This window comes from Anomaloglossus baeobatrachus, chromosome 2, assembly GCF_048569485.1.
Source record: "Anomaloglossus baeobatrachus isolate aAnoBae1 chromosome 2, aAnoBae1.hap1, whole genome shotgun sequence".
NCBI lineage: Eukaryota > Metazoa > Chordata > Amphibia > Anura > Aromobatidae > Anomaloglossus > Anomaloglossus baeobatrachus.
In genome coordinates, this window is record NC_134354.1 from 546,389,618 (window position 1) to 546,416,631 (window position 27,014).

The window sequence follows — 27,014 nt, forward strand, 5'->3', positions numbered from 1 at the left end:
TGCTACTTGCTATTTTTTTATACACATACAAATCAGACATACTTACTCTGGGACCAATAAATCCTGGAAATCCCAGAATGCCCCGTGAGCCACTTTGCCCTGGAACCCCTGGAAAACCAGGATTTCCAAACACTCCCCTTTCTCCTTGATCACCGTGATCATAGTTGGGCATTCCAGGTAAACCAGGCTGTCCAGGCTGCCCATGATAACCTGGCATACCTTTATCACCTAAAGAGCAAGTCATATTTAGTAAACTGAATTAATGAACATGCAATGTAGAATTTAAAGGAGAATGTAAATTGTCATAATATTATTTAGATAATGTTTACTAGACTATTATGTTCTTACCTTTAGGACCTGAGAAACCTTTTAATCCAAACAAGCCCTCATCTCCTTTCTGCCCTTTCATCTTCATTAACATTTCTGGCTCCACTTCAGGCTTAGGTCCAGGTAGACCGCCTTCCCCTCGATCACCTTAAAGTTTGTATTGGATAAAAATTAACTTCTTATGTTAGTGTGCTTAATTCCTAGACTCAAGAATCTGAAGTATTTCTTTCAGGTTTTTCAGAATGAACTGTCATGTGTTTCTGGCCATTATATACCTGGTATGCTACATTTTTCACCAGCAGGCTCTATCTCTACTTTTTCAGTTACTCAGCACCACTGAATACATTATACTTAGCAGTGTAGCTGTGAATCCAGACCTGGGGTGATTTAAAGCAGTAGAAAACAGAAGTGTATGAGAGTGACTAGGCCTGTGTTCCCCTGCCCTGAACACACCAATCGTCATGTTATAATAATGTAACGTGTGTTAATGTATGCAATGTATTTGTGCATAAAGTGTAAGATTGTGTCTGATTTAGGTACTGTTCCTTGGTAAAGAGACTAGGTTCTGCTTAGTGACAGCAGGATGTAGGCAGGGAACAGTTAAGTTCTGTGGGTCACCCACAGGATGAAGAGCCAGCTGCAGGATACAGCCTGACTCTCTTCATGTTTAGTTGGTAGAGGAGTAGCTAGAAAGTATGCAAGCCCGACAGATACCTTACACAAAACCGCGATAGATGAGGTGAGTCCGAAGGCTGACAACACCGTTATAGAGAACGGGTCCCTGTGGGTGGCACGAGACCCTGGCCAGTGAAGACTAAATGACTTTATCTTGTGGGACTGTGGTGTCAGGCAGTGAGAAGGAGGATGGGCAAATAGCAACAGTAGTACCAGAAATGATGGAGGAGAGTAAAGTAAAACTATGCATTCAAGTTGAGTGTACTGTAAAGAACTTGTTTAACTATGTGTTGGAAGTACTGTGCGTAATATTGAGTAAAAGACTGCAGATGAATCCTGGTCGGCACGTGGGCCTAATCACAGTTATGGCTTGCACACACAAGGACCACACACCAAGCCAGGACCACCACTATCAATCCCTTCCCCTTTTCTCTGTGGAGGGGGTCGGGGCACGGACCACCGAAGTAGGACTGCTGAGGAGCCCTCGCCTGTGACTACAGCCCTGGGCCACGCTTACAGCAGCATGGCTCCTAGTTTCGGTGCTCTCTCTTTCATTCTCTTCCCCTCACCATATACTTCAATAAGCATTTATAATCTGATCCTTCAAAGACCTTATAGTCTGTTTTTTATTGTGCAAGATGCATTTCAGCTGTGCTTTTTTTTTTAAAGTGAATGATCATTTCAGGAGGGAAGAGAAGAAGCAGCTAATAAGTGCAGATGGAAGAAACGTTTTCTCATGTTACTTATATTTGCTTTTACTTTTCATTTGTACAAACTTTGTTAGAAAAAAACAGCGAACATTTATCTGAACTAAAGAAGTAAGAATGTACAGTAAATTATTTTATTCTAATAAAGAAAATGCTAAAAAGAAAGCATTCATATGTTTGAGGGAGGCTCATTGACTATGGATTAAGCTGTTCAAAGCTTCTAAATAATATACGGTACATTCAATCAATGTTACTGTTTTTTTAGGTATAAAAGTGATAGTAAGACGTAGTGTATAGTACAGTGGGAGTGCAGTCAACTTATTCCTATGAATGTAAAATTCTTTTTGGCAAATTCCAGATAAAGAAAATCTAATGAGGACTATATTGTATTTTTGTAATCTCAAAAGAAACTCACTGTAGTTAGGTTATAATAAATACACTTGTTTCATTTAATATTTATAAAATGTACTATCAAAAGCAAGAAATGGCTATCTTATACCAAATCTGAATGATTGACACAGGGAAGATTATTAGTCGCTGTTGGGATAACTATTTAGAAAGACTTAATTACGACTCACACAAAAAAGTTGAAAGATAGAAAGCAAAGCAGTGGTAGAATTTATGCCATGGGTTTAGATTTACCTTTCGTTCCTGGATCTCCTGAAAGCCCTCTAAGTCCTGGAGCACCAACATTGCCAAGTCCTCCCTTTACCCCAGTCCAAGCAGGTCTTCCTTTTTCTCCCTTCATTCCTTCAAATCCTGCCATGCCAAGTGAACCCTTTGCTCCTATTACAATGTAATAGTTAAAAAAAAACCTTCACTCTAAAGGTTACAAAACGGAAACCTGGGCATTATTGAGAACATACTGTATATTAACAGATCACACTAAGGGGTTGTCTAGCATCTACATTGATACCTTTCCTTAGAGAAGGTGAATATTGCTCATCCACACTGATCAACTCTTTAAAGATTCTGCTGATCTTGAATGTCCACATCGTGCAGAGCCGGATGGAAATGGGTCTATACACTGTGCAGTGGCCATTCTCAAGTACTGCAGTTTAGCTCATTTTTAAGTGAATGGGAGCTAAGTTACAGTATTTGACAACAGCCACTGCACAGTGTATGGAGTCATGCTGGTTTGGATCTGTACGCTATACACATATGGTCACAGCGAGAGCATTAAACAGCTGATAGATGGGGGTGACATACAGTCTAACTGGATGACCTATCCAAAAGTAGTTCATTAATATATAAGTCCTGTACAATCCCTTTAGTAAAATTAAGAAAGTAGAATACAAAAACTGTGAATATTTTCTAAGTACATGACTATCTAGAGCAGAGTTAAAATGTAGTAACATTTACTAAAAAAAATAGAGGTTAGTTTTGCTTACCTTTTGATCCAGGGTGTCCATCCATGCCAATTAAGCCAGGAAAGCCTTGATCTCCTGGTCTTCCTCTTATTCCAATAATGCCTATATTTCCTCCATCACCTAGCTGTCCTTTTATCCAGGATTGTCCAGGCTGACCTTGTGAACCTTCATCTCCTCTTAGTCCAGGAGAGCCTGTGATTAATATATTACAATAACTATATCATATGCTGCACTTTCATCCGTGTTGTATAAAATAGGTTTAATCCTTTCACGATCTTTGACAAACATGTATGACTTTGATGCGACCTTGCATGTCAAACCCACTTCCTTCACGGCAGAATCATCTTGTGCCTTTAGCTGCCGTTGGTGGAGCAGAGATTCGCCAGAGATGCTTAACCTGTTAAATGCCACAGTCAATCTCTGACAGCAGCGTTTAATGCACCGGATGGGGGGCATATTATTCCACCCCCTCAACCCCATGCCTGTCATTACAATACTGCTGTGAAAGCCAATGTTCAACTGCCATTCATAGGAGATAGTGATTTTAACTATAAGCACCAATGCTGATGCACTTCTGTGTATAGCAGTAGCAAACAGATGATCACATCTTTAAGTCCCCTGAGGGGACTTTTAAATACAGTAAAACATTAAAAGAAGTTTTTAAAAATAGGAAAAGAATAAAAAAAAACCACAAAAGTTCAAATAACCCCTATTAAAAAAAATAAAACAATTAAAAAATATAGAACGCATATATTTAGTATCGCTGTATTCATGAAAGTCTGATCTATCAAAATGTAAAATAAGGTAATTTGATTGATACACAGTTTAACGAGAAAAGAATCAAAATGCCAGAATTATGTTTTTTATCTGCCACTACTTTGCAATAAAATGAAATAAGAGATGATGAAAACATTGTAATCTACCCCAAAATTATATCAATAATAAAGCTTAGTTCAGGGTGCAAAAAATAAGCCATCACATAGCCCAAAAATATCCCAAAAATTGGAAGCGTGACAGATCTCAAAAAATGGTGACACAAGAAAAAAAGAAACGAAATAAAAAAAATTGTCCTGAAAAAAAAAACTAGCTCTCAAACGGCTATATGGACCGAAAAATGAAAAAGTTATGACTCTTGGAAGAAGTGGAAGAAAAAAGAAAAACAAAAGAATGGAAAATCGTCTGATTGTGAATTGGGATTAAACTAAAAAGGAGGAACCTGTTGGCTGACTGTGGATGACTGTGGATGAAGTAAATATGATGACTATTCCGAGGTATGCCCTAGCAGCTTTTTCCCACCCAGCTCTCCTTGACTGACAGGTCTCTCCCTTCATGCATGTATTTTTCTATTGATACATGTAATACTGCAATGCTAAGAGGTATATCATAAATGAATGTATTATTACTTAGCTTAATTGGGGGATAGCCATGATGTGGGGAAATCACAAACTGTTCTCACCCAGATTTGTCCCTTCTATGACCAACTGCAATTTTACTTAGTATTTCTCATCTTATGGGTAAAGCAGTTGTTTTGTAATATATAAAATAATTTTTTCTCACCTGGAAGTCCAGGATTTCCAACTGTTCCTGGCTGTCCTGGTTTTCCCGGCATTCCTGGAAATCCTCCATTACCTGAAGGACCTGGCAACCCTGGAGTACCAGGAATTCCATGTTCACCTTGAATACCTTTCTGTCCTGGAGTCCCAGGTATCCCATTGAAACCTATAGAAGGACAGTATAGTAACCCAAATGGGTAACAGAAATATGCAGACCTTCTACATAAATACATTTTAAACCTCCAAAGCTACCTTAATTACTATATATAAAAACACTTTTTTATGTAGTCTTATTAAAATTTTTAAACATCCCACATCGTGAATAATAACACACCAAAAAATCCCAGGACCATGGGACAGCCGCAATAAATTGTTCCTGTCAAGGAAAAAAAAATTATATTCAGAGCATCATTTTGAGAATATTACTGAAGGGGCAGATTCTAAATGACCCTCAATATCTCTAACCCCTACCTGCCAATGGAGATATAACTAGCGTTACACGCACCCTAAAGGTAAAGTGGTGCCCCCATTCCTCGGCGGCTTTCCCTCCTATGATGTCCCTGACCTCCCTTCTTATCAAGCAGGGCTTATAGGGTCATATCATTTGACATCGGAGGAAACAAAAAAGAAAAATCACTTATCTGAGATGTATTCGGGTCAAATGCCATTCAGTAATATTCTCTCTCTCTCTAATGGTGATACCCAGGCTCTCCATAGTCCTTAGTCATATAAGAAAAAGTAACAAAGCCTCGACGCTAGGTCTATCATATGCATCGGTACGTGAGGCGTGTGCTGCAATATATGCAGCCTTCTGACAGCCTTTGGCGATTGTGCTGTAATTTGATCTTGTCTCCTGATGAACCCCAGTCAATAAATGGGGAGAAACGCTTCGTGGGTTTGTTACTTTTTCTTATTTGACTAAGGACTATGGAGAGCCTGGGTATCACCATAAGATAGAATATTACTGAAGGGCATTTAACCCGAATACATCTCAGATAAGTGATTTTTCTTTTTTGATTCCTCTGATGTCAAATGATATGACCCTGTAAGCCCTGCTTGATAAGGGACAAAGCCGCTGAGGAATGGGGGCACCACTTTATCTTTAGGGTGCGTGTAACGCAAGTTATATTTCCATTGGCAGGTAGGGGTTAGAGAGATTGAGGGTCATTTAGAATCTGCCCCTTCAGTAATAATGTCAAATTGATGCTCTGAATATAAAAAAAATTTCCTTGACAGGAACAATTTATTACGGCTGTCCCATGGTCCTGGGATTTTTTGGTGTGCTATTATTCACGATGTGGGATGTTTAAAAATTTTAATAAGACTAAATAAAAGTGTTTTTATATATAGTAATTAAGATAGCTTTGGAGGTTTAAATTGGATGCACTACCTTCTGTGAATTTGAATTTAAGTGTTACATAAGCACATTACCTACACAAATCTTATATCAAGTGATTACATTTCATTAATATTTTGAACACACAATACAGAGTAAAGCTACATTTTTTAAGCTACAACCACAACAGCAACCCCAACCAAATATTATTAGTGCATCACTGGGGTTGGAATCTCAAGCAATTGACTTGCATGACAGGGGTTCTTGAGATGTCAGATCAAATGCTATTGTATTGAAAGAGCTACTTCTGAAAGGCCACGTTCACACATCAGTAATTTGGTTATTATTTCACAACAGTATTTTTAAGCCAAAATCAGTGGGCCAAAAATGCAGAAGTGGTGCAAATGTTTCTTTCGTACTTGTTCTTTGTTCCACTCCTGAATTTGGTTTCCATATGCTTACTGACAAAATAATGATGTGCAATTTTGACCAAAGACAGAACCTTATTCTGTTTAACAAATAACATAATTAATATATTCTACTACATTATAACCAATCGAGACATTTATCCCAAATTAAAGTGAGGATCTGTGTATAGTAGTTGTAAGGGGGGTGCTGGACTCGTTCACCCCGCCCATGAAGACCTCAATTGAAGTAGAGAATAATGTTGATGTGTTTATTCCACATGTGGCTATCCAGTGTCGGGTTTTTAGTAGTGCTCCTTGGCAAGATATTGGAGGTTGCCTAGTAACAGGCGTAGCAAGACAGTTAACAGTTAAGGACACTGAGAGGAGTTAAGGACAATATTTAGATGGGCAGAGACAGAGTTTTAGTAGTAGTGTAAAAAGAAGTGTAAAGAGAACTGGTAGTGTGCAAGATAGCAAGTGCCTAAGATTTAGAGAATGGTTGTATGTGGCAAAGCCTAAAATCAGAAACAGAAACTGTAATGTACAACGGAACTGTGGAGTGCCCTATTCCACTGTATTGGACCGTAACACGGGTAAGCTGGGTCACCACTGTGTCTAGAGGTACAAGTCCTATTGTGGAAGGCTGGAACAGACTTTGGCGAACAGGTCAGCACAGAGAAGCTAAAGGCCCCATTACACACTACGATTTATCTGACGATCTCAGTAGTGATGTGACACGCCCAGATCGTAGTTACGATTTGCCGAGATCGCACATAGGTCGTTTATTTGCGATCACACGTACACATCTCACAAACGACGAAACAGCGATCAGCAATATATTGTTTGCCCAAGGCGGTCGTTTGGATGTTGTTCGTCGTTGGCAGGGTGTCAAACGTACCAATATGTCTGCTGCGATCCGAACGATGAACAATATTTTGAAACTGAACGACATTCGACAATCAACGATTTTCAACCTATTTGCGATCGTTCGGAGTCGCACGTAGGTGTCACATGCAACAACGTCGCTAATGATGCCAGATGTGCGTCACGGAAGCCGTGACCCCGATGACATACTGTCAGATAAATCGTAGCGTGTAACGCTGCCTTAAGTGAATGAATGTCGTCCGACGGCAGAAGCCCAGCCAACCAACCCTTGCTCTGTGGAAAAGACCAGGGCCCAGGTCAAAGAGAGAGAGAGAAGGGCCAATTCATAGAAGAATGATTGAGTCTGGCCCGCGGCCCCTGCCCCTACCACTACATAGTGATGGGTGAGCACTACCATGCTAGGGTGGTCAATACTCGTAATGAGCAGTTGGATGCTCGAATGGGTGCGACTCAAGTACCTGATTATAATGAAAGTCAATTAGGGACTCAAGCATTTTTCCTGGAATCATTCCTGAAAAATACTCGAGATTCCCATTGACTTCCGTTATACTCGGGTACTCGAGTCACGCCCACCCGAGCATCCAACTGCTCGTTACGATTACCGAGCACCTGAGCATGGCAGTGGTCACTCATCACTAGTGTTTAGCCCTATACTAAACTGAGAACATTTAATCAACATGATAGATTTGATTGCCTATCTTTTACAACAGTTCACCACCTGCAGCATGAAAACAATATACATCAACATGTTTGAAGCGTAGACAGAGGTCACTAGCTTTAAAGTGTGGCAATGATATAAATATGTCAGTAAAAAAAACCCTTAAAATTACAATACATGTAAACTATTTTTTGCTTGCCATAAATGTCAGTATTTTGAAGATGTAATAACTAAAAAAGTGATGTACCTTTTTGTCCTGATAAACCTGGTTCGCCATGCTTGCCTTTTGGACCTTGGAAACCAGGAATTCCAATATCTCCCCGAGCTCCTGAGGGAGCACCTAAGACATGACCTGGGCTACCTTTCTGACCATCAAGTCCTTGTATTCCTGGATTACCCTCTATGCCAGGTAGTCCAGGCAAACCTGGTAATCCAGGAATACCACGATCTCCTCTTCTCCCAGGAAATCCTGCAAAAGGAAAAAAACAAGACAGAACAACAGCTATAGTCATTACTTAGCTCTTGGTACAATAAAACAATTATTATAATGCCAACGATAGTGCCATATGCCTAAACCCTAAAGTGGCTATTTAGTACGCGTTTGAAGTTATTATACGTTTATATAATGCATATTAAGAGATGAAGATGGAATAAGTGTTTAATGAAAAGAACCCAATGAACTCCGATGAACCTGTGAAGTCACGTTCGCTACACCTGCGGTAGCGCGGGTGTCACGGTGGTGTCATCAGGAGGTCATCCAAGTTCCTTGGATAATCCGATGACCTTCTGACATCACTGCACACACACACTAATGGATACTTGCCTGTCCCTGGTGCTAATGTTCCCGGTGATGCTGCTGCTTCCAGATCCTCGGTGCAGTGCATATGCGATGAGCATAATGGCATAATGAGCGAGGGTGGGAAGCAAGTGACAAGAGCTAAGAAGACAACAGGGCTAGAGACAAGTGAGTATAGAAAATAATTTATTTCAAAGACACGTGTTTTCTCCGTTACATGTCACACTGATGTCACACGGATTAAATCGGTGTGCGCTCCGTGTGACACCCGTGCTGCTGGAGCACAAATGGACATGTCTCCGTGTGTGCTTGCGGGACCACAAAGTCTGTGTGAAAACACGGCCATGTGAGTAACACCATAGAATGAAATGGGTACATGTGGTATCAGTGTTAAAAACGGATGTAACATGTACCTGAAACTAGATGTCTGAAACCGTCCTTAGATACTACACATGTGTAATGGTCACGGTAAACTCTTCAACAGCAGTATTAGTTAACCACTTACAGTTCAAACTCGTAGCTTGCCTGCCATAAACTCTAGCAAAGAAAAGTTCATTTTTAGTTTAATCCCAGTCCACAGTTTTTAGATTGGAATGCCACCACTTAGTTTCACCGTAACTAAAGGCCCCGTCACACTAAGCAACATCGCTAGCAACATCGCTGCTAACGAACAACTTTTGTGACGTTGCTAGCGATGTTGCTGTGTGTGACATCCAGCAACAACCTGGCCCCTGCTGTGAGGTCGTTGGTTGTTGCTGAATGTCCTGGGCCATTTTTTAGTTGTTGCTCTCCCGCTGTGAAGCACAGATCGCTGTGTGTGACAGCGAGACAGCAACAACTAAATGTGCAGGCAGCAGGAGCCGGCTTCTGCGGAGGCTGGTAACCAATGTAAACATCGGGTAACCAAGAAGCCCTGTCCTTGGTTACCCGATATTTACCTTTGTTACCAGCCTCCCCCGCTCTCACTGTCAGTGCCGGCTCCTGCTCTGTGCACATGAAGCTGCAGCACACATCGGGTAATTAACCCGATGTGTGCTGTAACTAGGAGAGCAAGGAGCCAGCGCTAAGCATTGTGCGCTGCTCCCTGCTCTGTGCACATTTAGCTGCAGCACACATCGGGTTAATTAACCCGATGTGTGCTGTAGCTAGGAGAGCAGGGAGCCAGCGCTAAGCATTGTGCGCTGCTCCCTGCTATGTGCACATGTAGCTGCAGCACACATCAGGTAATTAACCCGATGTGTGCTGTAACTAGGAGAGCAGGGAGCCAGCGCTCAGTGTGCGCTGCTCCCTGCTCTCTGCACGTGTAGCTCCGTGCGGTGGTAACCAAGGTAAATATCGGGTTGGTTACCCGATATTTACCTTAGTTTCCAAGCGCAGCATCTTCCACGCGGCGCTGGGGGCTGGTCACTGGTTGCTGGTGAGCTCACCAGCAACTCGTGTAGCCACGCTCCAGCGATCCCTGCCAGGTCAGTTTGCTGGTGGGATCGCTGGAGCGTCGCAGTGTGACATCTCACCAGCAACCTCCTAGCAACTTACCAGCGCTCCCTATCGTTGTTGGGATCGCTGGTAAGTTGCTTAGTGTGACTGGACCTTTAGATTAATAGCACCTGCTTCAACTTGACAGGGAGTCTCTGAAGGTTCAAGATTGTCTTTGTGGAGATTGCCACAAAGTCAGCATATGGAGACTCATTGACTATGTAATGCTCTTCTGGGAATTTCAAGAAACTCCCCAGCCAATTCAATTCTCAAGCCTTGCACTGATGAGGGATAAACACTTTGAGACACATGTCTGCAAATAAAGTTTCTGTTTTAACTTCTTATCTTAAGTCATGTGTCAAAGCATTTTAAAGGGTCAATATTAGGTTTTAGAACTGCTACATACAATAAGTGGCATAGTTCCGATCCTCTTCCTATCTGAATAGGCTAATTGCATAAGTAAATTCCCAGGGGAGCAGTGTATGGCATATAAGTCTTCCTACGCCTATTTGATGCTTTCCACATGGAGAATCTGTACCTCTCAAAGGCCACTCACCAATACAAATCAGTTCAATAACTTTGCACTGATGAGGGCAAACATCCTGAAACACATGTCTGCAAATTACGTTTCTGGTTTGGCTTCTTATTTTAGGTCATGTATCAGGGCCCTTTAAAGGCAATCTGTCAGCAAGTTTTTGCTATGGAATCTGACAGCAGCATGATGTATGGGAAGAGACCCTAATTCCAGCCATCTACACTTACGGTAGTTTACTGGGTGCAGCAGTTGTGATAGAATCCTAATTTTCTCTGCTGCAGATCTAGCAGTACTCAGAATGTTGGACCCTGTATAATCCGACCGACATCACTGATTAGATACTCTCTATGTACACTGTATTTTTACAGAAAGTTGCTGATCAGTGCAGTGGTGGAGATGTGGTTGGACTAGGAGGCATGAGGCAGTTTATCCTCTAGTGATAATCTTCTGCTGAAAAAACACTAATTTTATTGAAACAAAAACGCACAGACTTATAATTGACACATCATTGTAATCAGGCCTTCAGGCGCCATATCATAGTGCTCTCAGATTACATAACAAAATCTGCTGACAAATTCCTTTTAAAGGGTTCATTCTGAGTTTTAGGATTGCTACTTCCAATAGGTGGCATAAGAGTTCCAGTCCCCTACTTCTCAGAAGAGGCTATTTGTATATGCAATGTAACAGCAATTTTACTATTTACAGATCTTTTAATCTAGCACCATTCCTTATGTCGCGGGCGGAGGAGGGGACGCTGCGCTCTCCCACTGCTCGGGTCCGGCTGCCGCTGCTGCTGCGGCCGCTGCTGCTCGGTGGCTCGAGCGATGGGCTGGATCCCGGGGACTCGAGCGGCGCTCCTCGCCCGTGAGTGAAAAGGGGTTTGGTTTTGGGGATTTATTGTCCGTGACGCCACCCACGGTTGTGGTGATTGTGTGGACACCACCGCTGCTCTGTATGGGGATCCCGGGAGCGGTGACAGGGAGCAGCTTTGTTGTTATTTCTCCCCTCCGTGGGTAGGGGGTTGGTTGTCCCGGGGCCCGGTGATGGGGTAGGGGTGGATGGCAGGCCGGGTGCGGGGCCTGGTGAGGTGCAGGGTCGCGGGGGCAGCGCTGTGCCTCACGGCACGGTGGTACTCACTCAGCCTGAGACGGTGACACAGTTCTCGGTAAAACACTCGGCTGGAAGGACGGTTCCCACGGACGGCTGCTGTTGCTTTTCCCCGGTAGTTAACGGTGACTGTCTCTTTCCCTGCACCTTGTGTAATGTTGGTAGCGATGGGTTCCCACCGGTTACCCGCTCCCTGACTTGGATATGGGCCGGAGGAGCCCCTCTTTGCCCACAGGCGCTGGCCCTGAGAAACTGGTGCCTTGGTGGTGTCTCTCTCATACGGTTGGACTGTTGCCTTCAATCGGGACTTAGTTGTTTGGAGACCCGGAGGTCCCCTTCACTGACGGATTTGGCAAATTCACGGCGACTCCTAGCCTTGCGGGGATCCGAAAGGCCCCTGCCAATGGTGCTGGCTTCTCCTTGTGTACCGGTCCGGTACCGCCGAGCCACCACCCGTCCACGGTCCTCACGGCACCTCCGATCAGCCTCCACTGCAGACGGTCACCGCCGTCTGCTAACCTTGCTGTCTCAGTCCGGGGCACACACCCGGACCAACTTCAGGCTTTCAAACTGTCACTTTTTCTCTTTCACTACTGTCCCTCCTTCTACTTCAAACTCCAAACCTAATCTGCCTGGTTTTCCTGTCTCCAGCACTGTGAACTCCTTGGTGGGCGGAGACCAACCGCCTCGCTCCACCCCCTGGTGTGGATATCAGCCCCTGGAGGAAGGCAACAAGGATTTCAGGTCTAGCTTTGATGTGCCTAACCGGGGTGTAGGGTGTGGTGATGTCATTACCTGTGACCCCTGGCTTGCCCAGGGCGTCATATTCCCCCTTAGCAAAATGCAGACCATCCGCGGGCTGCCCGTCTAACACCGGTTTTATTTTTCTGGAAAAAGATAAGAAACACAACACAAGTAAAATAACATCATCCCACAACGGGAGGCACTTTTCTTAAACGTTGCAAACGATTAACGGTTACGGCTTCCGCTCTCACCCACCCAAGTAACCTGGCCCTGATGCTACCCCTAAGAAACAGGCAGCACCCCTTGACCCCAGTCCTGCACCAAGTTACCCGAGCGGGATCTGTCCTTTCCAGGGGACCCACGTCCATGGGGAGCCCCTGGAACCCCCAGAGGGTAGCCACCGGTTCCGGTGGTGGCGGGGCCCCAGCCTGCTCCACTGCGGGCCCTCCCTCCAATCTGCCTCTCCGGAGGCGGTAACGGTAAGCTGCAACAAAACATTTTTATTTACAGGCCACAAGTTTGTGGTTGCCTTGCAAGTTCTCAGGCATGTTCATAGAAGTTTCTATGCAAGGTGAAGGGGGTCCCAACGGGGACCCGTTGCCGGCTACGACCGGTTCAATCAAGCAGGTAATCAGGTGACTTTCCAGCAATTATTCATTTTCATTTTCAAAAACTTTCAACACTTTAAAATTTTAAACACACATATTCGGTCCCAACGGGGACTGGGGCAACGGTGCTCCGCTGCCATCACTCTGCACTTTCGTTCTCCCCACCCGGCTCTGGGTGGAAGAACACGGCCTCCAGCCCCTCCAGCGCATAGCAAGCGCGGCGTGGAAGGGCCGCCCGATACCCGTTGTTCCCACTCCGGGGAATATATGTGGCCTCCATGCCATGCAGAGCGACGTCTCCTTCATCTTCTTCTGAGACGGGCTCGGTGTCAGGCCCGGAATCACTATCGTCTGCCCCTGCACCAGGTGGGTGGTCGCCAGCTGCCGCAGCTTCCAGGCTTGCCACTCTCTCGGCCACTGTCACAAAGGGGTGTACGCCCGACGGGCCAGGCGTAGTGCGGTGCACGGGCAAGGAGAACGGAGGCGGCATGGGGGCCAGGGGAAGACTGGGTCCCTCAGCCGCTGCGGCCGGTCCCTCGGGGACACAGGGGCGTGGGTCACTCACCAGCTCCTCCATCATGGCCTCCATTCCATACACTCGTGCAACGGCAGCTACCGCCTCCACCTCCGCGGTCCACTGTTCCATCAGTCCCCAGATCTGGTTCCGGTATTGTCGGCAGATCCCTGCCGTTCGGGCCCTCAGCCATGCTGCTGTCCCGGGCACCGGCTCGATAGCCTCCGCATAGCTAGGTGGAGCGGACATTCTTTGCAGGGTCGGCGGATCGTGGAGTCCCGGCGTCCCTATCTGTATAGCCGTGGCTACATGCGACCAGTCGCTATTTCGTCCCCCTTAGCTTCTTTCCGGCTCCTCCTCTATCGGGGCACGGTTTTGGCCTTCGCGCTTCCACTACTCGAGAAGATGCTCGAGCGGGAACTTTTCGTGCCAAAGATGGCGGCTTCTGAAATTTTCCGGCCGGACACCTCCGGCGGTAACAAGGCGCACCTCTACCAGACGGCAGAGCGGTAAGATCCTGTTCGTGATGCCAAGTTGTCACGGGCGGAGGAGGGGATGCTGCGCTCTCCCACTGCTCGGGTCCGGCTGCCGCTGCTGCTGCGGCCGCTGCTGCTCGGTGGCTCGAGCGATGGGCCGGATCCCGGGGACTCGAGCGGCGCTCCTCGCCCGTGAGTGAAAAGGGGTTTGGTTTTGGGGATTTATTGTCCGTGACGCCACCCACGGTTGTGGTGATTGTGTGGACACCACCGCTGCTCTGTATGGGGATCCCGGGAGCGGTGACAGGGAGCAGCTTTGTTGTTATTTCTCCCCTCCGTGGGTAGGGGGTTGGTTGTCCCGGGGCCCGGTGATGGGGTAGGGGTGGATGGCAGGCCGGGTGCGGGGCCTGGTGAGGTGCAGGGTTGCGGGGGCAGCGCTGTGCCTCACGGCACGGTGGTACTCACTCAGCCTGAGACGGTGACACAGTTCTCGGTAAAACACTCGGCTGGAAGGACGGTTCCCACGGACGGCTGCTGTTGCTTTTCCCCGGTAGTTAATGGTGACTGTCTCTTTCCCTGCACCTTGTGTAATGTTGGTAGCGATGGGTTCCCACCGGTTACCCGCTCCCCGACTTGGATATGGGCCGGAGGAGCCCCTCTTTGCCCGCAGGCGCTGGCCCTGAGAAACTGGTGCCTTGGCGGTGGCGGTGTCTCTCTCATATGGTTGGACTGTTGCCTTCAATCGGGACTTAGTTGTTTGGAGACCCGGAGGTCCCCTTCACTGACGGATTTGGCAAATTCACGGCGACTCATAGCCTTGCCGGGAACCGAAAGGCCCCTGCCAATGGTGCTGGCTTCTCCTTGTGTACCGGTCCGGTACCGCCGGGCCACCACCCGTCCACGGTCCTCACGGCACCTCCGATCAGCCTCCACTGCAGACGGTCACCGCCGTCTGCTAACCTTGCTTTCTCAGTCCGGGGCACACACCCGGACCAACTTCAGGCTTTCAAACTGTCACTTTTTCTCTTTTACTACTTTCCCTCCTTCTACTTCAAACTCCAAACCTAATCTGCCTGGTTTTCCTGCCTCCAGCACTGTGAACTCCTTGGTGGGCGGAGACCAACCGCCTGGCTCCACCCCCTGGTGTGGACATCAGCCCCTGGAGGAAGGCAACAAGGATTTCAGGTCTAGCTTTGATGTGCCTAACCGGGGTGTAGGGTGTGGTGATGTCATTACCTGTGACCCCTGGCTTGCCCAGGGCGTCACACTTACAGGAGAAGAATTCTTAAAGATAATGATCACATATTAGTAATTCCCTGGTGTTATCACCTGTAAACATGATCCCTTAATTAGTGCCCCTTGGCACATTGACAATTCACACCGCCGTGTCGTAACCAGTTATAAAATTATGCTAAATCATACTTAAATAGCACCATCCACAGTACCAACAGCCACCACTAGAAGTAGCATTAGAGCTTACCGTGGACTTACAAAAAATTACTCATTTTATGCCAGTATTCAATTAGCCACCAAGTTTCGTCTTGTGGCAGCTATAAGTAAACTTCCATCTATGCACATAATTTGGGGCTTTAAATCAGGAAAACACACAAAAAAAATCTGTAAAAGAAACTTCAGTAGGCTAAAAATAGATTAAAGCAGCACAAACACCAATAATAGGTTGAATTGTCATTCAAAAATTGAGAAAAAAGCAAATTATTAAAATATATCTTTTAATAAATATACATTAAAAGAGTTTGAAAATCCCTCCAGAGCAAATACCAATTAACTCCAGAGATGATCACTGTCAACCGACAGATAGAGGTCAAATAGACAATCAGTCCTATTGTGTCCCATCTGGGATAGTGAGAGTAGCTCACTCAGGATGCCACTAATAATGTTAATACAAGAAACCACAACAAACTAACAAAACAGACAGTAAACAATGACTGTGTAATTCTTTGAAGGGGTGGACAGTGGTCCTCACACAAAAAGGGAGTGCTAGCAGTGTGGTTATGCTGAAGCAGTGACAGAGGACCTTATCCCTTATTTGACAGTATATTCCCTTAAGAGTCATGATAGATGAAAAGCGTCCGGATGCTTGTAGGGTCATTATGGGGGTTCAGTCTAGTGTAACTAGCTGTGGACCATCCTTGTAAGAACGGGAGCTTTTGGGTGATAGTGGAGATTGTAGTTTCCCCAGGAGATGGTAGAGTCAGTGATGTCTTTGAAGGACTGTGGACTCTGGCTTTGGTGGAAACACTCTGCACCCTGGCTCATGTGGACTTGGTGACATCATTCCATTTTCTTCCTCAATATTTATAGTACATGGTTGACCACTGTCACTGTGAAAGATTTTTTCATTTGAGTATTTTGTATTTTTCTTTTCCTTTTTTGTGTGAGGACCACTGTCCACCCCCTTGAAAGGAGTTACACATTTATAGTTTACTGTCTGTTTTGTTAGTTTGTTGATTTTTTTTGTATTAACATCATTAGTGGCATCCTGAGTGAGCTACTCTCACTATCTTAGACGAGACACAATAATAGGACTGAGTGTCGATTTGACCTCTATCTGTCGGTTGATAGTGATCATCTCAGGAGCTTATTGGTATATGCTTATCCGGAAGGATTTACAAACTCTTTTAATGTATGTTTATTAAAAGGTATATTTTAGTCATTTGTTTTTTCCCACGCTAAAAATAGAATAAGAAATGCAGAGTTCATAACTATAATAATCTATTCTGTAAACTAGAAACCATTTTAACAGGTAAGAAAACAATATTACCTTGTGGCCCTGGCAAACTATCAGGTCCAGGATCACCTCTGTTCCCTTTAAAACCTTGCGTGCCATCTGGACCTGGTACTCCTAGCTGGCCTTTCAGGCCTCTGATACCTAATATAAGAATAAAACACATTCATTAAATATAGTTATCATTGCGGAATAGATCCTACTATGCAGCCACCGACTAAACCTGTACAATATAAGATGTTAAAAGTGAAACTCTGCATAAGTAAAGAAAAAAAGAGTTTAAAGCACCACTCTAATGATTAGTAGTGTTCATAAATACCTTAGTATAAAACGATGAATACAAGTATTAGCCGATACAATCATTGCTTAGCTAAGTAGAAAATAAATAGTGAACAATAATTGGACAAAAAATAATGACCAAAAAATATTAAAACAGGCATACATCATGTTAGACACATCATGAATATTGTACAATGATATCTTGTTTAGTATTGAGATGATTGGACATGAGCTTCCAAACTAAAGATTCAGTTGGACTCTCTATTTAAACACCGTTGATTCATCAGTTTAATTGATTTTATATTTTGATAGATCAGACATTTTTGAATGTGGCGATGCAAAATGTGTGTATATTTTTTATTTTTTTAACCCTTTAGTTTCCAATGGGGTGAATGAAGGGTGATTTGAACTTTTAGGTTTTTTATAAAACTTTTTTTTTACTTTTTTTTTTTAATTTTACTAGTACCCCTAGGGGACTATAAGGATCAGCAGTCTGCTCGCTCATTCATTTCTCCTGATCAGAGCAGCATCGCTCAGAAATGATCATCTCCTGTAAGCTTCAGTACTCTTCTGCTTCTTATAAGACCATAGTCATGTGAGCTACAGGAGTCATCATATGACCCTGTGCTAACATGACAACCACCGGATCCACGTGATCATGTCACGCGACTTCCTGTATCAGCCTGTGAGTACAGATCTACTGTGATCGCCGTTAATATGGCGCTGTCGCATCTTGACAGCGCCATTTGGGTGGATAGCGATTTCACTCGTACCGTCTAGGCACACATGTCGGCTGTATAAATCAGCTGACAAGTGCGCGGAACCCCACCTGCAGCCCGCAGCAGCAGGTGGGGATTAACACTATGACTACTAGGACGTAACTTTAATGCCCACGGTCGTTAAGGGATTAAGACTGACTGCTAACTTTATGTAATGACTAATTAACGGTTACTAGAATCTAGAAATAAACTGGAGAAACTAATTGTGCCACTCTGCTATAACTCACTTAACCACAGGATAGATCATAAATGTATGATTGTTGGAGGATTGACTGCTGAAATCCCATTGATTAAAAAAAATGGGGTCCCAACGTTCTCTGTGTGAAAGCAGTTGTAATGCGTATGCTTCACTCACACCTTTGGAACTGACAGAATATCATCGTTTACTAAAAACTAAAAACATGTACAATTGAAACCAGAAGTTTACATACACTATCTAAAAAGACACATCTGCATGTTTTTCTCACTATCTGACATGCAATCAGAATAAACCTTTTCCGCTTTTGGTCAATTAGGATTACCAAATTACTTATATTTACCAAATTCAAGAATAATGAGAGATAATGTTTTAAGGCATTTTTATTACTTTCTGCAAAGTCTACATACATTTCATAAGAACTTGGTACCACTGCCCTTAAATTGTATGATTTGGGTCAAAAGTTTTGGATATCCCTCCACAAGCTTCTCACAATAGTTGGTAGGAATTTGGACCCATTCCTCCTGACAGAACTGTGTAGCTGAGCTATGTTTGTAGGTCGCCTTGCTCACACCTGGCTTTTCAGCTTTGCCCATTAATTATAATTTTTCAATAGGATTGAGATCAGGGCTTTGTGATGGCCACTCCAAAACAATGACTTTATAATCCAATAAGCTACTTTGTAACCAGTTTGGCAGTATGCTTTGGGTCATTGTCCATTTGGAAGACCCATTTCCAGCCAAGCTTTAAGTTCCTAGCTGATGTCTTGAGATGTTGCTTCAGTATTGCCACATAATTTTTTTCCTCATGATGCCATCTATTTTGTGAAGTGCAAGTGCACCAGTCCCTCCTGCAGCAAAACAACCCCACAATAAAATGCTGCCACCCCTGTGTTTCACAGTTGGAATGGTGTTCTTAGGCTGCATAGCGTCTCCCTTTTTCCTCCAAAGGTAACGATGGTCATCATGGTCAAACCGTTCAATATTAGCTTCATCAGACCACAGGATTTGTCTCCAAAAATTAAGGTTTCTGTTGCTGTGTGCATTTGCAAACATTAATATGCACTTTTATGTTTCTTTTGGAGAAATTGCTTCTTCCTGGCATAGTGGTCTTCAGCCCATGTTGATACAATACTTGTTTCACTGTAGATAATGACACAATCTTACCAGCTTCCGCCAGCATCTTCACAAGGTCTTTTGCTTTTGTTCTTGGGTTGTTATACACATGTCTGACCATAGCACATTCATCTCTGGTACACAGAACCTCTCTCCTTCCTGAGCAGTATCATTCCCATCTTGATTGCACTTGCATATAATTGTTTGTACAGATAAACCAGGCACATTCAGATATCTGGCAATTGCATTCAAGGATGAACCAGACTTGTGCAAATCCACAATTTTTTTTCCTGAGATCTTGGCTGGTTTCTTTTGACTTTCTCATGATGCTACACAAAAAAGCAGTATGTTTCAGATGTGCATTAAAATACATCCACAGGTGCATCTCTAGTTAACTCAGATGTTGCCAACAAACCTATCAGAAGCTTCGAAAGACATGACATCATCATATGGTCTGTCCCATATTGTTAAAAGGCACAGTACTCTTAAGGTTGCTTTGACACGCTGTGACATCGCTAGCGATTGCTAGCGATGTCGAGAGCGATAGCACCCGCCCCCGTTGTTCGTGCGACATTTGGTGCTCGCTGCCGTAGTGAACATTATTGCTACGGCAGCGTCACACACACATACCTTGTCAGCAACGTCGCTGTGACCGCCGAACAATCCCTCCCTCGAGGGGGAGGTGCGTTCGGCGTCATAGCGACGTCACTGCGGCATCACTAATCGGCCGGCCAATAGAAGCAGAGGGGCGGAGATGAGCGGGACGTAACATCCCGCCCACCTCCTTCCTTCCGCATTGCCGGTGGATGCAGGTAAGGAGATGTTCGTCATTCCTGTGGTGTCACACATAGCGATGTGTGCTGCCGCAGGAACGACGAACAACATCGTACCTGTGGCAGCAGCGATATTAAGGAAAGGAGCGACGTGTCAACGATCACCGTTTTTGAACGATTTTGTAATCGTTGCACGTCGCTCCTTGGTGTCACATGCTGCGATGTCGCTACCGGTGCCGGATGTGCGTCACTAATGACGTGACCCCGACGATATATCGGTAGCGATGTCGCAGCGTGTAAACCACCCTTTAGTGTATGTAAACTTTTCACTTTAGAGAAAGTAATAAAAATGCCTTAAAACATTCTCTCTCTCATTATTATGGCATTTGGCAAATATAAATAATTTTGGTTCCTAATTTACCTAAAACAGGAAAGGTTTATTCTGATTTTATGTCAGATAGTGGGAAAAACATGCAGATGTGTCTTTTTAGATAGTGTATGTAAACTTCTGGTTTCAACTGTCAATGCAGTTTTATGCAGAATAAATAAAGCAATGTATTTATAATTGCATTCAACTTTTCTATACAGTAAGTTATATATAACCTGAAAAAAGGTGCACGAGCAGAACCTTAATTCAAAAAGTAAATATTTCGTAAGTTTAGGTATAAAAATACACTGTATGCTATACAGTATATGATTTGCTGTGGCTTACTGTTTGTCAGTGTCAATAAGCTTTACACGTTACAAATAAAATAAATAAGGAAATAAGTTGGTTTAAAGCTAAATAGTATATATATATATATATATATATATATATATATATATATATATAAAAATAAATGTTCCAACCATTAAATCCCGGCAATCCCCGTGGTCCTGGTGCTCCTGCCGGTGCAGGTGGTGGCATTAAAGTGCATCCATTTCCTATAAATAAATAAATAAATATGCAAAGTTATACTTCCATACATTAGCTTCAACTTATCTTACACTGGAGAAAGTAAAGGGTTCTTCTCTACTTGGCAAGTTAAAACCTATTTATGGGATAAGTGATAAAGTGCTGAGTGATGGTGTAAGACCGCCGGGAATCCTACCATGCGTGGCCACAGCTTCATTCCAAGGGGGCTTTTTAGTGCCTCGTTTTTTGCATCAGAAAGGGTCCCAGTGGTCAGACCCTCAGCAATCAGTTAGTTATCGCTAATTTTGTAAATAGATGATAATTTGATAAACTGGGAATAACCCTTTAACGTGTCTCATACAAAGAGGTACTGCCAACATGTCTTAAAGCTAGGATTTATGTTGTATTATAACCTGGATATTATAAACTGTTTATAAACTCTTATTACTGTCTTTGAAAAGCATTCATTAAAGCACTATTCTAGAGGTTGTTTTTTTTAATTCAGCATTGGAGTAGAGCTTTAAATGTAATTCCCTGTCCCATGTCTTATACTCACCTGACGCTGTCTTCATCTTTTTCCATCTGTCTCCGGTGACTTGTGACCTGCCAGCAGCTCCAGTTTTTCATGGAGGAAGCTTGAGATTAGAAATCAATACAGGTCTATGGGAGCCTCGTTCTGGCTCTCTTAGAGTTGTAATGGGAGTGTGTGACATATCTTTCTGACTTTAGGCCAGTCAGAAGATATGGGCACAAGTTGGTGCTGTGGGACCGGAGCAGTGCCGAAAAACTATGAAGCTGTTGGAAGGTGAGTATATGACAGGGGGTAGGGGGCTTACATTTAAAGCGCTACTCCGCAGGAAGTGTGCAAGAACGTAGTGGGTCATAGATTAATAGAAATGCGAAGAGTGGGGGGATGGTATGTATATTAAAATGAAAAACGTATAATAAAAATTTATCTGATAAAAAAAAAAAGCGCTACTCCAGCCCTGAAACAGCAAACGCTGGAGTGCTGCTTTAAGCAATAAGTGAGACATTGCACCAGGTCACAGGGATACAAACTGCAAGGTTTTATTAACTTGTATCCCTGTGACACTCTTAGTTCAGAGCCAGTTATGGTGCCTGGGCAAATCACTGAAGTTTTGAATTCATAAGAAAGACTTCCTTGTTTTCTGCATTATTCTTTGTTCTTTTCTGGAAATCTATATCATTGCTCTGTTATTCCCGGAAATATGTGAAAAAACTAACAACTGGATATGACTGTCTTAATAATATGCATCCTATTAATACATTCATCTGATTCAGCCATTCTGTCATATTCACAGAATTAATATATTTTAGTGGGAATAACAGGAAAATGACACAATGCGGAGCTCTAAGAAAACAAGCTCCAGAACTGTCATATTATGAGAAATGCAAGTGTTTACGGAAAAACATATCAGGAGAGTTGCTGGAATGTCTTAAAAGGAAACCTGTTTGATTGTTTAACCCCTTCACGACCGGCCGATTTTTCGCTTTCCGTTTTTTTTTTCGCCATTCTTTTTCTGAGAGACGTAACTTTTTTATTTTTCAGTCAATATGGTCATGTGAGGGCTCATTTTTTGCGGAACGAGCTGTACTTTTAAATGAAACCATCAGTTTTACCATATAGTGTACTAGAAAACGGCAAAAAATTCCAAATGCAGAAAAATTGCAAAAAAAGTGCGATAGCACTATGGTTTTTGAGATATTTTATTCACTGTGTTCACTATATGGTAAAACTGATGTGTGGGTGTGATGCCTCAGGTCAGTGCGAGTTCGTAGACACCAAATATGTTTACTTTTATATAAGGGGTTAAAATAAAATCGGACGTTTGTCCGAAAAAAGTGGCGCACGTTTTACGCCATATTCCGTGACCCGTAGCGTTCTCATTTTTCAGGATCTATGCTCAGTGACGGCTTATTTTTTGCGTCTCGAGCTGACGTTTTTAACGGTACTATTTTTGCGCAGATGCTACGTTTTGATCGCCTCTTATTGCATTTTGCGCAAAAGTTGTGGCGACTAAAAAACATCGTTTTGGCGTTTGGAATTTTTTTGCCGCTACGCCGTGTACTGATCAGATTAATTGATTTTATATTTTGATAGATCGGGCATTTCTGATGGCGATACCAAATGTGTGTATATTTTTTATTTTTTTTAACCCTTTAATTTTCAATGGGGCGAATGGGGGGTGATTTGAACTTTTAGGTTTTTTTTTATTTTTTTAAAACTTTTTTTTAACTTTTTTTTTATTTTACTAGTCCCCCTAGGGAGCTATTGCGATCAGCATTCTGATCGCTGTGCAGTATCTGCTGATCACAGCTACACAGCTGTAAACGGCAGATACGCTCTCTTTCTCTTTTGCTGTGCCGCTGGCACAGCGAAAGTGAAAGCAAGTCAGGTGTAGTACAGGAGTCATCACATGACCCTGTGCTACCATGACAACTATCGGGAGTCACATGATCGCGTCACGTGACTTCCGGTATCGGGCGGTAAGTAAATGTTTACCGCGATCGCGCTTATAATGGCGCTGTCACATATTGACAGCGCCATATAAGGGGTTAAATGGCACGAGCAGATAACGATTCTGCTCGTGCCTAGCAGGCACACATCTCAGCTGTGAAAATCAGCTGAGATGTGTGCCGATCGCAGCATGATGCTGCCGGCAGACTGCGGGCAGTAACATTATGACCGCAAGGACGTAATTTTACGGCCCGCGGTCGTTAAGGGGTGAAAGCCCCATACTGCCACCAAGATCATGCAAATCCTTATCTTGGCATTTTAATTAAGAATTTGCATGAGAAAGCTCTGGAGCTATGATTGGCACTTTTGTTTCACAGCTCATGATATGCTGCTAATTAGCCTGGACTATGGCACATCCTTACATGACTTTGCCACAAGATATACACTACTCACAAAATGGTAGGGATATTTGGCTTTTGGGTGAAATTTCAGGATGATCCTAAAATGCACTATAACCTTTTCAGGTGAACTTAATGTGATCTTATCTAAACTCTTTAATGCACATGTCCAAATGTTCAATGTGGCGCCCCTGAGGCTCTGGTTGCCAAAGGGTACTGCACTCCACTTAGGGTGTGGTGCTGGTTATGGATCCAGGGGAGGTCAGTGCTGGTTTCATCATACACAACCACATACACATAAGGGTTGCCCCTTCACCGCTGGGGACTGGGCTAGGGTCGGGTACCAAAGGGGTTGCCAACCGTGTGGTATTTACAGGATGCCATCACAACAGGGGCCCCAATCCACTAGCTTAGGACCTGGGTAGGAGGAGGAGCAGCCACCAGGGGGAGTTAGGAGTAACACAAACAGTTTTTACAAGGTGGTCTCCAGCAGGAGTGACAGTGAGCAGACGTCTTTCCCAGTAGCTCCTGTGGGACATAGGAGTTTTACGGTCACTGTGGAGATACTATGTTATTCTCCCGAGGCCAGCACAGTTCATGGAGCAGCACCCTAGGGTGGTGTAATTCCAAGTTGCACCATTAGATTCTGCCGGACGGATGAGTTCCATGTTTCTCCGACCACATAAGTTTCCAGGGCCAAGTGGCACCTAGGATTCCGGGGCCTAGATCACGGTCAAACTCAAGGGGATCCACTCTACTGGCATAGGGAATGGTACTCTTCCTAGTACGGAAGGGAATCAAAGTGCTTCAAGTAACAGGGACCCGCACTAAAAGCGCAGTGACGAAGGGCCCAGAGACTACCGCACCGGTTCCGACCTTCCGTGGATCCGGGATCAACCAGAGCCCATCATGGCGGTGACCAGTACTACTGGGCTGGTAACTGAAACTGTGAGTAAACTACACCTTGAACCCACAGAGACTGTGTTGGCTTGTCCTTCCCGGCGTTGCCGCCCTGCGCTTAGGCGCCAACGGCCTTTACCTCCCCTCAACAACCACCCGGGGCCCGCTCCGCTTGTGGGGAGCGACACCATCCCGGCTGCCATAACACCTGCCTCGGCGAGGAATCCTGCAGCGGTGGCTATTTCCTGGCCGCATACCACAGGTAGCATCACAACAAACTTTCCCTTCCCTCACCATTTACTGTACGCCTCGGGGCAACGGAACCGGGCAAGGCCACCCGTGACATCGCCTGACCCGACCCGCAACTGCCCGGCAACGAGTAGGTTAACCACCTCCCCCGTGGGGAGCTAGATTGAATGTTTCAGTAATCTTTGCACAACTTGTTGTTCTCTAAAAAGGAGCTTAATGGCAAAATTCATAACAGTTGTTTCATCCATAAATATAAATCACCCAATAAATTTCAAGATTTAATTAGAATTGGTATTTCAACAGTCCTCATCATCATGCTGTTCACATTTTGACATCATAAGACCAAGACCATACCTAACAATTGATCAACTGTACCTTGCCATTGCGAGGCTTCAAGCAAGATGTTCTCAGACGGAAGTGGCCTCTGAGCTTACAGTGTCATCAGCAGGTTGCAAAAGAGATACAGAGAGACTAGAAGAGTCACAGAAAAACATAGAAATGGACATCCATTGTCCACATCACTCACTGATGGCCGCTTTATTGTGCACAATGTGCTTCGGAACCAGATGATAAATGGCACATAACTCCAGGCACATTTAATGGAGATAAGAGGCACCCAACTGTCACATGAGACCATTCGAAATCATTTATATCAGTGTCGTCTGCATGCTAGATGACCTGCAAGGGTATGTCACCACACCACCAGGCACAAGTGCCATTATCTTTCTGGAAGAGGGACTAATGAGCCTCAGTACTGTTCCCTGATGAAAGTTGATTCACATTGAGCAGAAATGATGGCTGCCAACGATGTTGGAGATGTCAAGGAGAGCGCTATGCATCAGCCACTTTTGTCACCATACGAGTCTTTGGGGGTGATGGTGATACAGTGTGGTCAAGTGTCTCTAGTCAATACAGAACTGCCCTACAGTTTGTGAATGGTCCAGTGAAAAGCTATTACTTGAATAACATTATTAATCTAGTCATTGTGTCTCTGTATAAACAACACAGATTAAATTTCATCTTCATGGATGACAATGCATGAGCTCATCGAGGTCGCATCTTTAGTGAACAGCTGCTGGAAATTGAGGTACCTGAAATTAAGTGGCCTACACTTTCTCCAGAAAACCTATGGGATCAGCTGAGTCACCTTATAGAGGCTCATAAGTAACTCTGTCTCTGTTCCTCAATGACTTGAGGGCCACCTTACATGAAGAGTCGGATGCCATCCCTCAGTAGATAATAGCTCGATTTGTGAACAGCATGAGATGTCATTGTGAAGCTGTAATTAATGCTCAAGACCACATGATAAGTTATTGGGACATTGACATTTTTTGGGGGGATATACCCACAAATGTTCTTGTTTCTTGTTTCAAAATATTATTTGAGATGAAGAAATCATCATTCCATGATTCTACTTAAATGTCCTACTTTCATGATAACATATCACTGTAGAGTGAATTTTTTACATTTCACATAAGTTTCATCGACAAGCCAAATATCCCTAACTTTTTGTGAATAGTATCTATATATATAATTGCCTTATTCTATCTGTCTGTCTGTCTTGCTCCAAAATTGTGTCTCGGTGAGTGTTATTACAGTGACAACCGTCTGATTGGCCGCTGGCTCGGCCTGGACCCGCCCCCCCCACGGATTGGTCGCTCGCCTCGGCCTGGCCCAGCCCTCTGCACGCATCGCCAGACATAACCTTGCGCTGCTGGGATCGTGACAGAGCCGGTGTACGCTGGTAACCATTATACACATAGTTACCCGATGTGTATCATAGTTACCAGCATACACCGGCTCCGTCACGATCCCAGCAGCGCCAGACATAACCTTGCGATGCTGGGATCGTGACGGAGTCGGTGAACGCTGGTAACCATTATACACATCGGGTAACTAAGGTCCCTTAGTTACCCGATGTGTATCATAGTTACCAGCGTACACCGGCTCCCGGTACACATGTGCAGGGAGCCGGCATTATACTCCTCTCCCCCCAAGACTACTCCTCCTATTATAGTCCTCCTATTATAC

At 44.1% G+C, this 27,014-nt stretch overlaps 1 protein-coding gene across 1 annotated transcript in view; it reads right to left on the bottom strand.

Annotated features, from left to right (window-relative positions):
* Positions 1–27,014, bottom strand: part of COL4A2 (collagen type IV alpha 2 chain) — a 359,463-nt gene that overhangs the window by 79,354 nt on the left and 253,095 nt on the right. Inside the window, exons 28-35 of the mRNA XM_075336673.1 lie at positions 20,912–20,986; positions 16,957–17,064; positions 8,166–8,387; positions 4,637–4,798; positions 3,101–3,271; positions 2,352–2,495; positions 349–474; positions 47–228 (exon numbers count right to left, since the gene is read on the bottom strand). Coding sequence (XP_075192788.1) covers positions 47–228; positions 349–474; positions 2,352–2,495; positions 3,101–3,271; positions 4,637–4,798; positions 8,166–8,387; positions 16,957–17,064; positions 20,912–20,986 — 1,190 coding nt within the window. The remainder of the gene's footprint in view (positions 1–46; positions 229–348; positions 475–2,351; positions 2,496–3,100; positions 3,272–4,636; positions 4,799–8,165; positions 8,388–16,956; positions 17,065–20,911; positions 20,987–27,014) is intronic.